Source organism: Megalops cyprinoides, chromosome 12 (genome assembly GCF_013368585.1).
Source record: "Megalops cyprinoides isolate fMegCyp1 chromosome 12, fMegCyp1.pri, whole genome shotgun sequence".
Classification (NCBI taxonomy): domain Eukaryota; kingdom Metazoa; phylum Chordata; class Actinopteri; order Elopiformes; family Megalopidae; genus Megalops; species Megalops cyprinoides.
In genome coordinates this window covers 6,748,871-6,763,608 of record NC_050594.1, presented here as the reverse complement: position 1 = coordinate 6,763,608, position 14,738 = coordinate 6,748,871, and the positions used below count along the sequence as shown (strand labels likewise).

The 14,738-nt window shown below is 44.2% G+C and overlaps 1 protein-coding gene across 1 annotated transcript in view; it reads right to left on the bottom strand.

The window, feature by feature from the left end:
* The window catches only part of smyd3 (SET and MYND domain containing 3), a 184,222-nt gene that overhangs the window by 13,500 nt on the left and 155,984 nt on the right, over window positions 1-14,738 (bottom strand). The window contains exons 9-10 of the mRNA XM_036542839.1: window positions 6,632-6,719; window positions 6,068-6,242 (exon numbers count right to left, since the gene is read on the bottom strand). Coding sequence (XP_036398732.1) covers window positions 6,068-6,242; window positions 6,632-6,719 — 263 coding nt within the window. The remainder of the gene's footprint in view (window positions 1-6,067; window positions 6,243-6,631; window positions 6,720-14,738) is intronic.

Below are 14,738 nucleotides of genomic sequence, written 5' to 3'. Positions count from 1 at the left end.
GACACTAAGCACTAAGAGGAGCGCCCCCTGTGGATTTCAAAGAACCACTGCGAATCTTATAGCTGGGCTCATCTGCATTTCACCTCCTGCTATTTTTTTAGCTAAGGCTGGTTGAAGAGAACTCTCACCTGATGGCATCAGCCATTAGCAATTCTGTTAGTACCCGCTGCAACCGTTTAAATTGCCAAAATTCAGTCTAGTCAGTTTGAAATGATGAAGCAACTGCTGATCTTTGGAAAGCTGCTTCTGATGGCATCTGAGCATCAAAGGAGCCCCATAAACACTTCCTGAGCCTACCCTGTTGTTGATAGGTGTTCTGACAGGTTGTGGTCAGAAATCATTAAAAAAAAAAAAAAAAACACGTTAGGTTAAACTGGAGTTTTTGGATTACAGCAGGAAAACAGCAGACAGGCCTTCTTATTAGCTTCACACCCATAAAATCTCACAAGACACTCCATTTTAGTTGACTTTGGACACAGGGTTGACTTTGGAGGAACACATGTTAAGGCTTCGTGGCCTCCCAAGTAGTTTCCAGAGAGATGTCTTCATAGGTCTCCCAACACGTTTCCAAAGTCAACCCCTTTCCACAATGAAGTTGTTCAATTATCACCACTCCTTTTTTTTTTTTTTATCTAAAACACTCATGGGACTTTTTGATTTCCAATTAGTGCCGTAATTCTCTTAACTCATAATCCGCTTTCGTAACAGTTTTTCACATTGTCTGATTCTATTACATGGTGTAATCCTCTTCTCCCTTCAAATCGTCTAAAAACAAGGCAAACAAAAAAAAAAAAACGCTTGTGGCAAAATCTGGTATCAGCTCTAAATGAAGAGCTTGTGTATCTGCACATGTAAATACCAAAATGTATGCCTTGTGCTGTGGGATTAACAGATGAAGGTCCTGCAAAACCCAGTCCAATTATTTCAGACCCCAATTATTACTGTTGAAAGAGTTTTGTTGATCCTTTCCCAAGGTAAAGGTGTGGAACCGCGTCGTCTGTCTTGTATTTTAAATTTCTACAATGGCAAACAATGGTGCACAGCTGGATTAGGTGATTTCCTGTCCTTCAAAATCCAAAATCTTTATCTCACCCAGACGAGTGTGTTCCTCCATCCAGAATGCAACACCTGTTCATTGACATTCTCCACTGCATAATCAAGGGTGTTATTGTTCTGGCCAAAAACTCAGATTTCAACCGACTGAGTTTAACCAAACAGACAATATGAAACGATCAATTGCAATCCATGTTGATCCGGGAAAGTATTACAATTGATTATTTTGGACTGGCAATTTACTTCATGTCCTTTTCTCAATTTATTTCTCCCACACTTGGCTGAAAAATTTCCTCTTGTTTCAGTTTGTCCAGTATCTATCTAATAAAAAAATGTGCAGTGCAGACAAAGCTTTCCTAGTTTTGTCTACAGTACACATTTCCCTAATGTTGTCATCCATGCAGTCGCAAGAAGCATTCTGTTAATGTTGTGCATGCATTCTTGCATGCATCCACTCTCATTTGCATTCTATATATTTTTATCCTCCTTTGCATTGTGATTTGATTTTATGCATTAATGCTCTTGTCTTCCCTGCTCTTCCTCTTCCACGCTGCACCCGCATCACGTGACCATCTTCCCTCGGCTGAACTCATCCCGGTCTTCTCTGCGGTGTCGTTTCCTCTGACCGTCACCTCGTCCTGGGGGATATCGGCTCAATTTTCCCTGGCCCCCTTATACCCATTTTCAGGTGCCATCAGACCTTGTACCTCTTTCGCTCCATTTGCCACAAACCGTTTCCCCTCTCCTGGCAGTACCCTTTTAACCAATGTAGCGTGACCGCAGAATCTGTCCACAAGTGCAAATTGCATTCGTCCCCCCTTTGCAAATGCGCCATTAGCCGAGTCTCGCACCTATTTAAGGCTCCGGAAAAAAACACATTCTAGTAAATTTGTTTCTTCAGAGGCGTGACCTTTGCTTTTGAGGCAGCCAAGCTTCATACACACCTGCCATCAATGTTTGCTGTGTGCAGATACTGTACGTTTCAGCACAATGTACCTGTTAGCATCACTGAAAACGTATACTGGACACTCTCACCATGTGCAGATTTGTGGCCTTGAATTTTAATTCCAGAGCGACATGCCAATCACGCTCTCTTACCTTTACTTTGGTGTAATATTTGTATTTATTGCATCATTGTAGATTTATTACGTAAATCAACTGCAAATGCTTTACTGCACCAAGGGACTAGTACTGTGTGTAGATGCAAATATGGATGTAACCACTGCAGGGAATTAACATTCAACATATCCCCTGTGTTTTCAAAGCTCAGGAACACCACTAATCCAATCCATTGGAGATATTTACAGGACGTTCTTCCTCATAGTCAATGCCATTCCCCCTCCATCTCCTGGAAAAGATGTTAAACTCCAACTGTGAAGTGAAAAGTTGGATAAAAGTCCCAGTTTCCTCTGGGGAAAACAGACTAAGATCCCATGGTTTCCGTGGTGAAAAAAAAGCACCAAAGCATTCCAACACCTCCTTCTATGATGTCATCTAGTTCCGCTGGCTCAAACAATCATGCTGCAGGAGGAGACCTGGTGAATCCAGTCCACACAGGGGAGGAAGGATTTAATGCCAGCACCTGCCCCATCACTTCACAGGTCCGTGTGATGCATGGGGAAGATTGCAGAGTCAAGCTGACAGGACAGAACTCCATACAACAACATCCCAGACTGAGACACTGAGAGACCAAAGGCTGCCAAACAAAGAAAAAATCGCTATGAGCTGCCAAGACTGTGAGAGCTTTTCATCTGAAATGGTGTGGTCAGGTGAAAAAAAAAAATTAAAAAGAGGAGAAAGGAGGGGAGAGAATTCCAGATGACTGTTATGTATATTTTATTTTCAAGCGTCTTTGTCAGCTTATCTTGTTTCATGAATTTTCATGTCCTTTGTAGTGTCTCTCTCTTTTTTTGCAGTGTTCCATCTCAGTGACAGCACATCTGTAACACGTTCCTTGATTTTAAGGAGACAACCAGCACTGGATATCTCTTAGAAGTGAGAACAGGGAATCATCTAGCTCCCTTCAAGACGGAGGAAAGGAATGCTAATTCTCATGTGACTGAGAAAAATAAAACATACCCTTGTAATTATCAGATCTTCATCTTGGTAACTGCAGTCACTGGATAGGCATGAAAACAATAACAGACTTCCCTGCTCTGTGTGACAAGAATGTTAAATAAACATAATGAAAAATCTTACGCTGTACACACCTGGACCCATGAGCTGTGGTGTTTAACCAGATTTAAAGGTGAATGGAAAAACTTGCCATGGGTTATTATGGTTATAATCGACACAGGAAATAAAAATTCACTGACGACTGTACTGCAAGGCTTCCATTTACAGAAAAAAAAACTAAACAAAACTGAATGCGAATATGCTTTAATGAATATGCTTCAATTTGTACAAGAACAACTCTAATGTAGGGTAATTTTATGTACCCAAATATAGTCTAATGACGCAATCAGCTCAAAGTGAAAAACAATGAATAATGCATATTTGCAACGGGAATAAAACTTAATTCATTACTCTATTGTCTGAGCGCGCAATCCAAGCCAGTTATTTTGGATTGCACGACAAACAGAATTCAAGGTTTTCCTTTTTTTTTTTTTTAAATAAACAGCTGAACGCGTATGTGTTTCCCACCTTGTATGTGTTGTGTCAGATTAAAGCTCACACTGTCTCCAGCGGATACTCCGCTGCCTCACGCCTGCAGTGCACTGTTAACGCTGCAACCACATATCTGTCACGATCACTGAGAGAGCGCAGATAAACGGCGTCCTGATAGAGAGGAAAAAGCACAAGAAACTCTTTTTAAAAGCCCATCTATCATCGGAAACGCAAACGGAGGGCCTTCTTTTGGGAGCTACAGAAATGACGATGGCAGTTACATTCTCTCTGCATCTGAGATGCCGCGCGATGTTGGCACATCGTTTTGAGGTGGCAGTCCCAGGGTGTCGAGCTCTGGGGCGGCTGGAGCCCCCCCCCCACCCCCGTTTTCAGTTAAATGATAAAGAGGCGCTCACGCTCCCCGGCAGTGCGGCGGCGGCGGCATCGGAGTCAACAGTCTGCTCGCGTTTTTGGCCCTGAAGGTGTGTGCTCTTCTCCGCTTGACGGGGGGTGGGAAGGGGGGTTAGGAGAAGCAGCTCTTTTGAAACAGCTTTCCCGTGGCGGAAAAACTCAATCCCGCCAAAAAGACGAACGGCGCAGGGGCCTCCGACGGGGGATTCTCGCACGGCTCCCCCTTTCCCTTCTGTCGGCTGTGAGGGCGAAACCATGCTGCGGAGGCTCTGACCCGAGGCGTCAGAGGCAGAGGGGGTCTTCTCTGCATGAGAGCCTTTTAGGGATTCTCTCTGATATTTCAATCTGCATTACCATACATCCTAATATCGGAGTAATATCTACTGTGGCGCTGGATGTTTGGCACCTACTGCTGCTCATGCTGTGGCATGCATTTTAATGCATCATGACATATCAGCCTTGCAAGTCCCTCTGGATAGGAGTGCCTGCCAAGTGAATAAACATAGATAAAAATACAATATTGCTCATGCGCTGATACAGGCAGCTGTCTTGATTTCCTTGTCAATTTAACACCACTGAAGACCGTTATTGAGCCCCCCCCCAGCATGGTTACAATATCAAAGCTCTCCACACTGTCCAGATCAATGGGTGTGGACACACTGAGATTCAGTGACTGAATGGTACAATTAGTAAGATTACTTTAAGTTATTCACAGTTATCAACTTAATTAAGCCGACTGCAAATTTATACCCCACAAAAAAGAAAAACACATTTATCCTTTGTTTCAGGTCCTGAAAACCAGAGAGCTCAGATTTGTGGATCTTATGGATCAATTACATCGATGGAGCGGAGCAGTCAGACCCAGCGAGAGTCAGAAAGCAGCAAAGCATCTGAAAGTTCAGGGGGAGCAGGGGTACTGGACATGTTTATGAACGTATGAATATGTCTAACAAGCGCTTAACAGCACACCTTGGAGTATCATTACACTTTGTGGATGTGAAAGCAGCACACAGTAAAATAGGGGGAAAAAAAGTTACAGGTTTTGTTCCAGCGCCAGTTTATATTCTAATATAACGCCACATTAAAATAATAAATTACCACCATAAAAAGCCTGGCTCAACCGCAACTGGCACTGGAACCTGAAAAGAAGAGAGAACAATTTCTAAACGCTAAATGAATATGGTGCACCAGCCTGCTCGTGTCTTCTTGGCTTGTGCTCGTTTGGCGAGAGCTGCGGGGCTGTGTCTCGCCGAGCCCAGACGCACACCGCCTCCAGATGTCCGCCGGGACTTTCACACAGGGAGAACCACGATGCCGTCAATTTCGGAAGCCTGGCTCGTAGATTTGCACCTTGACGGTGACTCTTTGGGATCGCTCCCTGCGGTTCGTCGGTGGTATTAGCGAGTGCGCCTTAACGCTAGGAAGCAGGTGAAGACCATACAGTGCAGCTCTCATTAGAGTGCACTGTGAGTAACTTTCCTGGCCTCCCCAGGGGCTCATTCTGAGAACTTAGCATGTAGAATGTGTCCCATAAACCTCACGAAATGAGAGAGTAAACCAAGAGAGTGCTTTCGTGGAAGAGTGCCATGGAAAGATAAGCCGTAGTAACTGCCGGTAAATTATTATTTTTTCCCCTCAGAAGCAGATTTGAGACTATATGCAATAGGGCAGACAGATGTATCCTCTTGGCGCAATAACATGCTGTTATTTCTGACTAATTGGCTCATAATTAATAAAGCATCAAGATCTTAGGCAGCTATTAAGCATTTAACATGTTTTCCCCCTCATACAAGCAACAACCTGACATACTATATTTGGGGATCCTGCATTGTTGGTTTGCAAGCAACTCACTCCAGTAAGTACAGAGGCATGTAACGGGGCCCCCGGAAGAATAACCCACAGTAAAATTTCAGTTTCAAATCGGTGACATGAGAGAGGTGTGCGTTGTTTCGAAGCTGAGAAGGGAACGGGACCCAGGTCACCATGCCGTTCTCACCTGTATGGCTCCAGGGTTCTGGCGGAATACTCCAAGGCCCTCTCCCACTGGCCCAGGTTAACACAGGCGTCCAGGGCCATATCCAGCACCCTCAGCAGGTAGACATTTCGGTCGGAGACTCTATCTCTACACCTGCCTGCCAGATCCTGGCACTCCTTCAGGACCTTTTCAAAGTCTGTTATTAACAGCAGTTTTATCTCCTTAAAAGGAAGATGGAGATGAGAGGGACAGAAAAAAGAAAGACTTTTGTTTTTTGTTTTTTTTGCAAGACGAAGTGGCCCCAGGGCAGTGTGAAACCCGAGTGGGGAGACGTGCTGTGTGCCGCTTCTGAGACTCCCGTGGGTTTTTTTGGAAATCCTTCCAGGAGCTGAAATGAATGTCTGAGGGGCGCCGGAGCCGACTACTCCATCTGACAGGAGACCGTGCTTAGCTTTTGGCTCGCGCCCTTTTTTGTTGATGTGCTGTTTTTGGGAGCTGAGCAGGACCCCGTAGCCTGGACAGAGAGGACACAGAGTGTAAGGAGGAAGCTCTGCTGAAGAACAGCTGGATAGCCGCAAAGGATACCCGCTTCAGCCTGGAGCTCCTCAACATGGGGAATGCTGTCTCGACAGGACCTCCAGACTTCCTCTGCTCCACACAGCATGTCAGAATCCTGGTCCCAAACACATGGAGAATGAGAACTCATCAGTCTTGAAGCAATGAAGCAAACCAACATATTCAATGAATCTATCCAAACCTGGATTGACCCACAGTGATTAGGCAGTGGAACACGGAAGTTGACAGCTATCATAGGCTGGGATTCCGTGTCCAAATATTACAAACCATTGTTGTCCAAAATATGTAGCAATTATTGAAGCAATAAGTTAAACATGTGCATCTTCAACCCCAGAAAAAATTTACCTCATGTGCTCAGTAATGTGATCCTTCCCTTTTTTTTTTTCTTGAGCAATTAAAGAACAGGCTTCCCCAAATAGCAGTGTGAATGTCGTGTCTGTGATAATTTTCACTTTTCACCGCGGATCTCCATAAATAGCTTGAGAAATGAGTACTGTGGGTCTATTATATGCCAAGGACATCCGAGTGACACAGAGAATTAACATCACGCTGCCGGACACGCTGCATGACATCAGCCAGCAGCGAAAAAAAAAACCAAAAGAAACGATTGGCAAGTTTATATGTCACTTGAGACCGGTCGGCCCTCAGAGCTAAAGCCAATACTTTGTCTTGTGTCAGAAACATTTCTGTCACAGACGAGAGGTCCAACTCTCCTCCGTCCCCTTTGATTTCCCAGGATGCAAGACCTAGCTTCAGATTCAGTGCCAGAGAATGGCAGCCTTGTGCTGTTCTTCTATCTCCTCCACCAATGAAATACAGGGCTTTGTCCTTGTGCAGAGGACCATTCAGTAAATTTTATTTTCTCAACAGATGCTCTTATCCAGAAGCAATTGCGTAGCATAGAATTTTGACATTTTATGCATTCATAAACCTGCGTATTTATAATTTGGATTAAGTACCTTACCCATTGGTTGCAACAGCAGTGCCCCAATGGGGAATCCAACAAGCAATGTTGGGGTTACCAGCCCTGTTCCTTACATCACACCGGTGCCATTCAGACAAGAGAGGTACAATGGCGTGTGCTAGGGACGATACTGGAAGCTTCTAGAATTCAGTCTTTGTTAAAAATTCTAAGTTAATGCATGAGTATGTTTACACTGTTTGTTGGTGCAATGAACGTTAAAAGATCCAGTGTTTTACCTGGTGCTATGGTAACAGCCTAGCCTTATGATAAATCATAATTTCTCCACCTGTGACCAGTATACTAATTTTCCAATTTTATGTCTGACACAAAGTACACACCATGCTCTCTTAATACACAGTGCTACAGTTCTAGAGTTGAAAACAGGCCTGCTGCAAGCCAATAGCTATCTGACTGGAAAGAAACCCTTCTCGACTACAGATACTCATAGTGGTTTTTCAACCAATAGATTGGGTGGCATCTGTTTGCCAATGAGGCTTTTCAAAAAAAAAAAAAAAAAAAAAAGATCTGGGCCAGCTGCTTCACTATTTTCATAGCTTTAACATTCCAAAAGCATAACCAGCAAAACCCAAATTGAACCTGCATGCTAGAACAATCTAAAGGTGCCACAGGTCTCAGATGAAAGCATATCGTGACAGTTTTAAATTAGCACTAAAAAGGTGTGTGAAATTATGGTATTTAAGCTCAGCTTCGGGGTCATTTTTACCATTACGTGAGAAGTTCTGCACAATAACATTACTAGAATCTCAATTTGGACATTTATTTTGAGCTTTAAAAAAAACCTTACCACCATCCTGACTATCGTATAGGAGAACTGCACTCTGTGATTCTGACACATGCCCCAAGCTACACCATATGTCAATATAATCAGAATCTAAGTTAAATATTTCCAAAAAAATAAAAACATAAGACAAAAAACTTTGAAAATAACCCAATCCATACATTTTTTTATATCCTACATAAACCTCACAAATGTATCCATGAATGATATATGACATGTAAGGCTGTTCAACAAAACACACAAAGCACACCCCAAAAAATAAAGCACACCCCCAAAGAATCTGACCAGATCTGCTGCCCCCAGCTGCTCTCTGCAGTAACAGTGTTTGCAGCTCTCGTTCAGACCGCTAATGGAATCCAGGAACGGAGCGGGCCTCCATCCAAGACACTGTCATTTCTCCTTCATTTCTCCATACCTCCGAGTGCCCCCTAAATATCGGGTTTCTTAACTCCTGCTGCTCATTATTTCTGCAAGCACTGCAACTCCATCAGTGCAGGCAGTACTGGCTGAAGGCGCATGCATTACTAAAACAACCCCCCCCCCCCCCCCCCCCCGACAACAGCAGGAATCACACGAGGCTGACTTTCTAACAGCATCGGGGTGACAAAGCAAAGCAACAAACAGGAAAAAGTGTGAATCCGGCCTTGAATGCGGTCGGTGTGACCCAACCCCAGCTGCTGGGCTCCACCGTAGCTGGATACACTGCATGATTTGACAGACATCCACACTCTTTGAAACGAGAGGCAGGCCAATCTTGGCAATGAGCTCTTGCTCAGTCTAGATAGCATGTCAGCTTGACAGGTTAGTACAGATGCACATGCACAATGGAGTTATGAACAGCACAGCAGTATTAATAGATTCCGATACCCAAATCTGGGGAGAGAGGAGTTCATTAACACTCAACGCAGCGCTGAGATTCCTATTTCTGTCTCCTCATGTTGACACTGACAACAGCACTTGTCAGCGCTGCAATATTTATGGCAAACATCTGCAGGAATCGTCAAAGTTTTATGTCCAAAGTTACTGGCGGCACAACACAAAGAGCGAGCAAACACATGAGCCAATGAGATGATCAGGCAGGATGAAGCCCGTTTCATCTAACTAACTAACTGCGTTGATGTAAACATGCCAATGAATTTCAGCCTTGACTTAGTATCACTGGGAAAGAGATGGACTTATGGATGAATGAATACATGCCACACATTGACGGAATGGTGATTTGCGTTTAGAGTGTGTTCTCACGTGCCACGGCCGACAATCTATTTCACAATTATCGATCCTTGTGGTGAGGTGGGAGGGCCATCTCTATCGGCAAAATGCAACCCCCCGGAGTACAGCCTCTTCATATTGATTATTTTAGTCTGTTCATTTTCATATTGATTGCTTTAGTCTGTTCGTGCTTGTACTGATTATTGTATGCTGTTTAGCATTTTGTATACCGGGTGCTATCAGCCTACAGGACAGTGGAGAGGGAAGATGATTAAAGGCTGTCAGAGGAGTTTCTGATAGGCTGTCACGACTGCACACCCAGCGACACGTCCGAGGCGTTTGCAGACCGACCGCTCCGCACTGAAAGGCGACGGCTCTGAATGACAGGGAGATTGCCACTGTGCAATTTACCCTGGAGTGCCTTAATGGCTATGGGCTGAGAGTTTCAGACACTCATGTCATGTCTGGAGACCCGCGTAAATCGCAGGGTAATCTGGGGGGATTCTACATGGCTCTGTCACGGAGGACAGGCAACACGCACTGTGCTGCTATTTTGTGGCTTTTGTGCACAATGCTTTATTACGGGCATCTACTGTATCTTCCAATGCAAGACAGCATGCATTCACTCACCTGCTATTGCAGTGGACAACATCTGGAATTCTATGGTAGCTTTGGGATGACTTCCAGTGCTGGGAAAGCAAGGATTCTAGAATCCCTTTATGGGTGGGGCCACCATGTCATCATCATTACTCAACAATCAGTTTTTTTTTTTTTTTTGCTCAGCAGAGGAATGTCTTTTCGATTGTCTCATGTGCATCATGGGCATAAGGATGCACAATTATGTAGCCCCTTCAGTGTCATATAAACTGTGTCATATGCGCTGTGCTGTCCAGGGCTTTCTTGAAGCCAAAAGAAATGCAAAACAGAGGTGGCACATGACTTTGGTCAAAAACAGACTTATGGAAGCAGGCTGATGGTAGCAGCTGATTACAGTAGTAGCACAGGCATGGACCAGACCACGCATTGTTTCAATGGCTTCATCGAAGTCCTTGAGATGCCACGTCCAAGTATTTCTATTGTAGCTACACAGTAACTACTGTGCACAAATAGTGCAGTGTAAGAGGGCTGCAGACAGGTTCAATGTACAATAAGTACTGTGTAGCTCTGTGTATGTACACAGTATTTGGTGTAAACACACAGGTACTAGGGCCATTTCATGCAAAGTGGAACCTATTAATTTATCATGAATATGTTCCCTACACATTTTGACAGTTTATTCATTTAGATGTCATTTTGAAGGCAGCACTGAATGAATTATTTATTTTTGGTGTTTTTGTCATCACATTTCTGACATTGCTAATAGAATAGGTCCCTCATGGTAACTGCCAGACATGAACAACAAAATGCAAATTGGGTTTTTTTTTTTCTGTTGTTTGTGGTATTGATGTATCACGCTTAAACTGTATCACGGCGTGCGTAAGCTTTTCACTATTACAACGGGAAGGCAAAACGCAATTCTTTGGAACAATGGGTCTTTCATCAGTCTCCTGGCACTGCTGTGGCTCATCCCAGACTAGCTGAACACAACACCACACAGACCTACCCTCCTGTAAACCTGCAACCATCAAAGGGCCTCATAACACTCACACGGAGAGACAACTGAAGACAGAGCAACAGTGGAAAAGGGGAAGATTAGAGATTCTTGAAAAAAAAAAAAAAAGGAGTAACAAACTCTATTTTTTAGTGGATACACTGTCGTACCGCTTTAGAGTGCTTTTTTCCCCACTGAGAGCAGAGATGTGCGTGAGCCACTGAGACCTCATTCAGAAGGACTGCTGTCAATCAGCGAAATCTCCATGGAGACGACAGCTCTGCTGAGACATCAAAAGCTGCTGATAGTCAGGTGTGCGCCCCTTTGCCACGCCCGCCCTACATGGCTCAGGGGTTCATTTTCAGTTTTCAACACTTATTCCCCCACATAATCACAGCTTTCTAGCTGTGCTTTCTAACACAGCAGATAGCAGATATCTAGATACACTATTGTACCGCTTTATATGTATATACTGTATAGGTATATACTGATTTTATATATATATATATATATATATATATATATATATATATATACACATACACATACACATAGACACACACACACACACACACACACACACAGAATAAAATGATAAAAATACTTAAAGTATTGGTCATTTTAAAGAAATGACACCACACACACACTAGGTGGCTGATGTGTGAATGTGGATTCAGCCTGAGCAGTCTGATACAGAGGACACCTAGCACACTATAAACCACCTATGATCTGGCCAGCAGCATAGCCTTGTGAGTACATCTGAAAGGATGCGGTTTCTAAGGACAGCCCTGACCCTACTTGCTCCAAAAACTTGTTATTGGATCCCTGGTTCAGTAACCTTGTGTGCCAGACCAAAAACCAGGAGACTGGGTGAAATTTACTGCTCCAAGATGCGAAGCAAACTTCTAGAAACTGCTGTAAGAAGGGCACAAAATGATAACAGTCACCCTTTCAGTGCTGCCAAGCAAGGTAGTAAGATTGGACACTGAATCCTGCTAAACTGAGGCGAGTTACACCCCTTTGCTGTGCAAGGATGTCTTTAAAAAGCAATTTCTTATACTCAAGTGTCACCTTCAGTTAAATCTAACAGAGTGGTAAACAACAAATACTGAACCAAAGGAAAAATCCAGAAGATAATGTGCAACATGTTGACCAAAAAAAATCAACCCCCCCCCCCACAAGACTAAAGACAACAGACCACAAGCAAACAAGGAGGCTATCAAAATTTAATACTTCAGTGTGTAATTTACGGTAAGCAACTAAATGTTACATAAGCAAGACATAATTACCTTGTGTGACATGACTTATGAGTTACTCAGTCTCTGTGTGTGTGTGAACATGCGTATGTGCCTGTGTGTATCGGCTTTCGCGCATGTGTGTATGTGCACACAATATGTACGTGTGTATGTGTGTACATGTATGTGTGCCTAGTAACTTCCGATAACCCTCGGGGGCGATTACATTGGACTAAATCACCATTTCCCATCTGACATCTAGCAGCCTGTGTTCTGTGTGTTGAAAGGTGCCATGTTCAGTGAAGCCCATCTGCCAGAGACCGCCGACACTGCTCTGCTCCCAACACATCACGTGCCTGGTGCACTTTAGCGCACCAAAGGTGTGCTCGGGTCAGCGGAGGAGTCTGTCAAACGGCTGGATTAATACGTCGCCCGGCACCCCCCCATCTGTTAGGTGCGCGGCCGAGATGCGCCTTCTGTTCATTATGATCCTTACGGGGGGGGGGGGGGGGGGGGGGGGGGGGGGGGGGGGGGGTGCTGGAGGGGGGGGCAACTCCAGTCTGCTGCCATGCATTTCAGCGCTCTGCCCCCTCCTCTCCTCCTCCTCCTCCTCCTCATTTCTAACATATTAATCGCTCGCCCTCACGTCAATTTCCGTTTCATATTCTCAGCCCGTCGCCGTGGCCACGGAACGGCCTTGGAGCGTGAAATTGTTCCTCTAATTGTGCCCCACGCAAGAGCTACTGAAGAGGAAACACACACTTCTATATCTGTTGTTCCCTTTAATGAGAATGCCATTCGCCTCTTTAACTGAATGGCTCAATAAGGAGGGAAAATAGTGCAGTCTAACGTAAGATATCATTTTCATATGCATTTTTATAGTTGTTTTTTAAGAATTACTTGATCAATAACTATATTTAAAAAATAATATATACAATATTGATCTTGTGTTTTCTGTAATGAAATTCACATTTATGTTTGTGAACAGTAAGAGACGACTTTGCCCTGTGCAATGCTAATTTTTCAACACTATCACGTTTCTTTGTTTCTATTTTATCAGGGGTATGAATATGGAGTGCAATGTGTACATACACATATATACACTTAGTGTAAAGTGTCATTCAAAATTCTACAACATTCATCACTCATAAATAAGACAAATGCATATCATGTAAAATTCCACATCCGATGCACAAGTTACACGGCAGCTTCAAGGTTCACTGGCTTTAATGCACAATAGAGGCACTGTGCTGCATGTCTCAATGGCAATACGTTTTCCAGCAGGTTTAAGCTTGCGAGAAACGGCTAGAGTATCACACCTGCGGAACGGCTCTTGCGTTACTTTAAAAGCATCTTCCAGAAAACTGATGACAGAGCGCTTTAATGCGCGGTGTGTGCGTGTGTCATTAGCCTGTTATCGCGCGTGGTCGTGCGCGGATGCGCGCCGCGCATTGCTGCCTGTGTACTCAGCGGGTTCGCCATCCCCTCGCACCGTCTGGAGACCGCGGATCACTCAGCTCTGCGGGGCTTTGGAGGTAAACACCGATTTCCTCGGAGGGAGCCCGAAACACACGGCTCACAGCGCTGAGCGTGTAATAACGTTGTTATAGTTCGCCGCGTTTCCCCAAAACAACAAAAAACGATCACTCAGATTTAATTAACCGAATCTTAACGGGGAGTCTAATTAAGTCTGTTTCACTGGCGTCCTATGTGATTGCAAGCGAGGGCAGTGAATCCATCGCCATGGTGTACAGCGGCCATGAGATCAAGGGTTAATCTTGGTATTTAAACGGGAGAGCCAAACAATCGAAAACTGAATAAACGAGCAGAACGAAAGAATGGTGATTCCAATGTTTTGTTACTAGTCTTCTCTGTCAGGTACAGCATAATTTTTTTCATCCACCAATGTCATAATTGGGCTGAATGTGTTACTGTAGCAACTCCCGTTGGTTGAAATTGTTTACACGTTATTAATTTATAAAGATGGATATTTACTGCAATTTGGATTAAATACCTTTCCCAGCATTTGGGTTACCACCATTACCTCTCTCTCTCTCTCATTCTATCTATCTCTCTCACAAACACACGCACACGCACGCACGTACACACAGTGCCTGACGCTACCCTCCCCAGAAGGGCCTGACCAAATCTCCTCCTTCTTCACACTCCTCCATTACCGATGGCAGCCCAGGTGCCCCGCTGTGGCCTGTGAAATTCCCCCTCCTTTCCCCTGCGTCTCGAGATGTGTCTGAGCTCTGGGCTCTTAGGCGGCTGTGCAGATTTATGGAGCTCAGCTGTCAGACAGCAATCAAACCCGC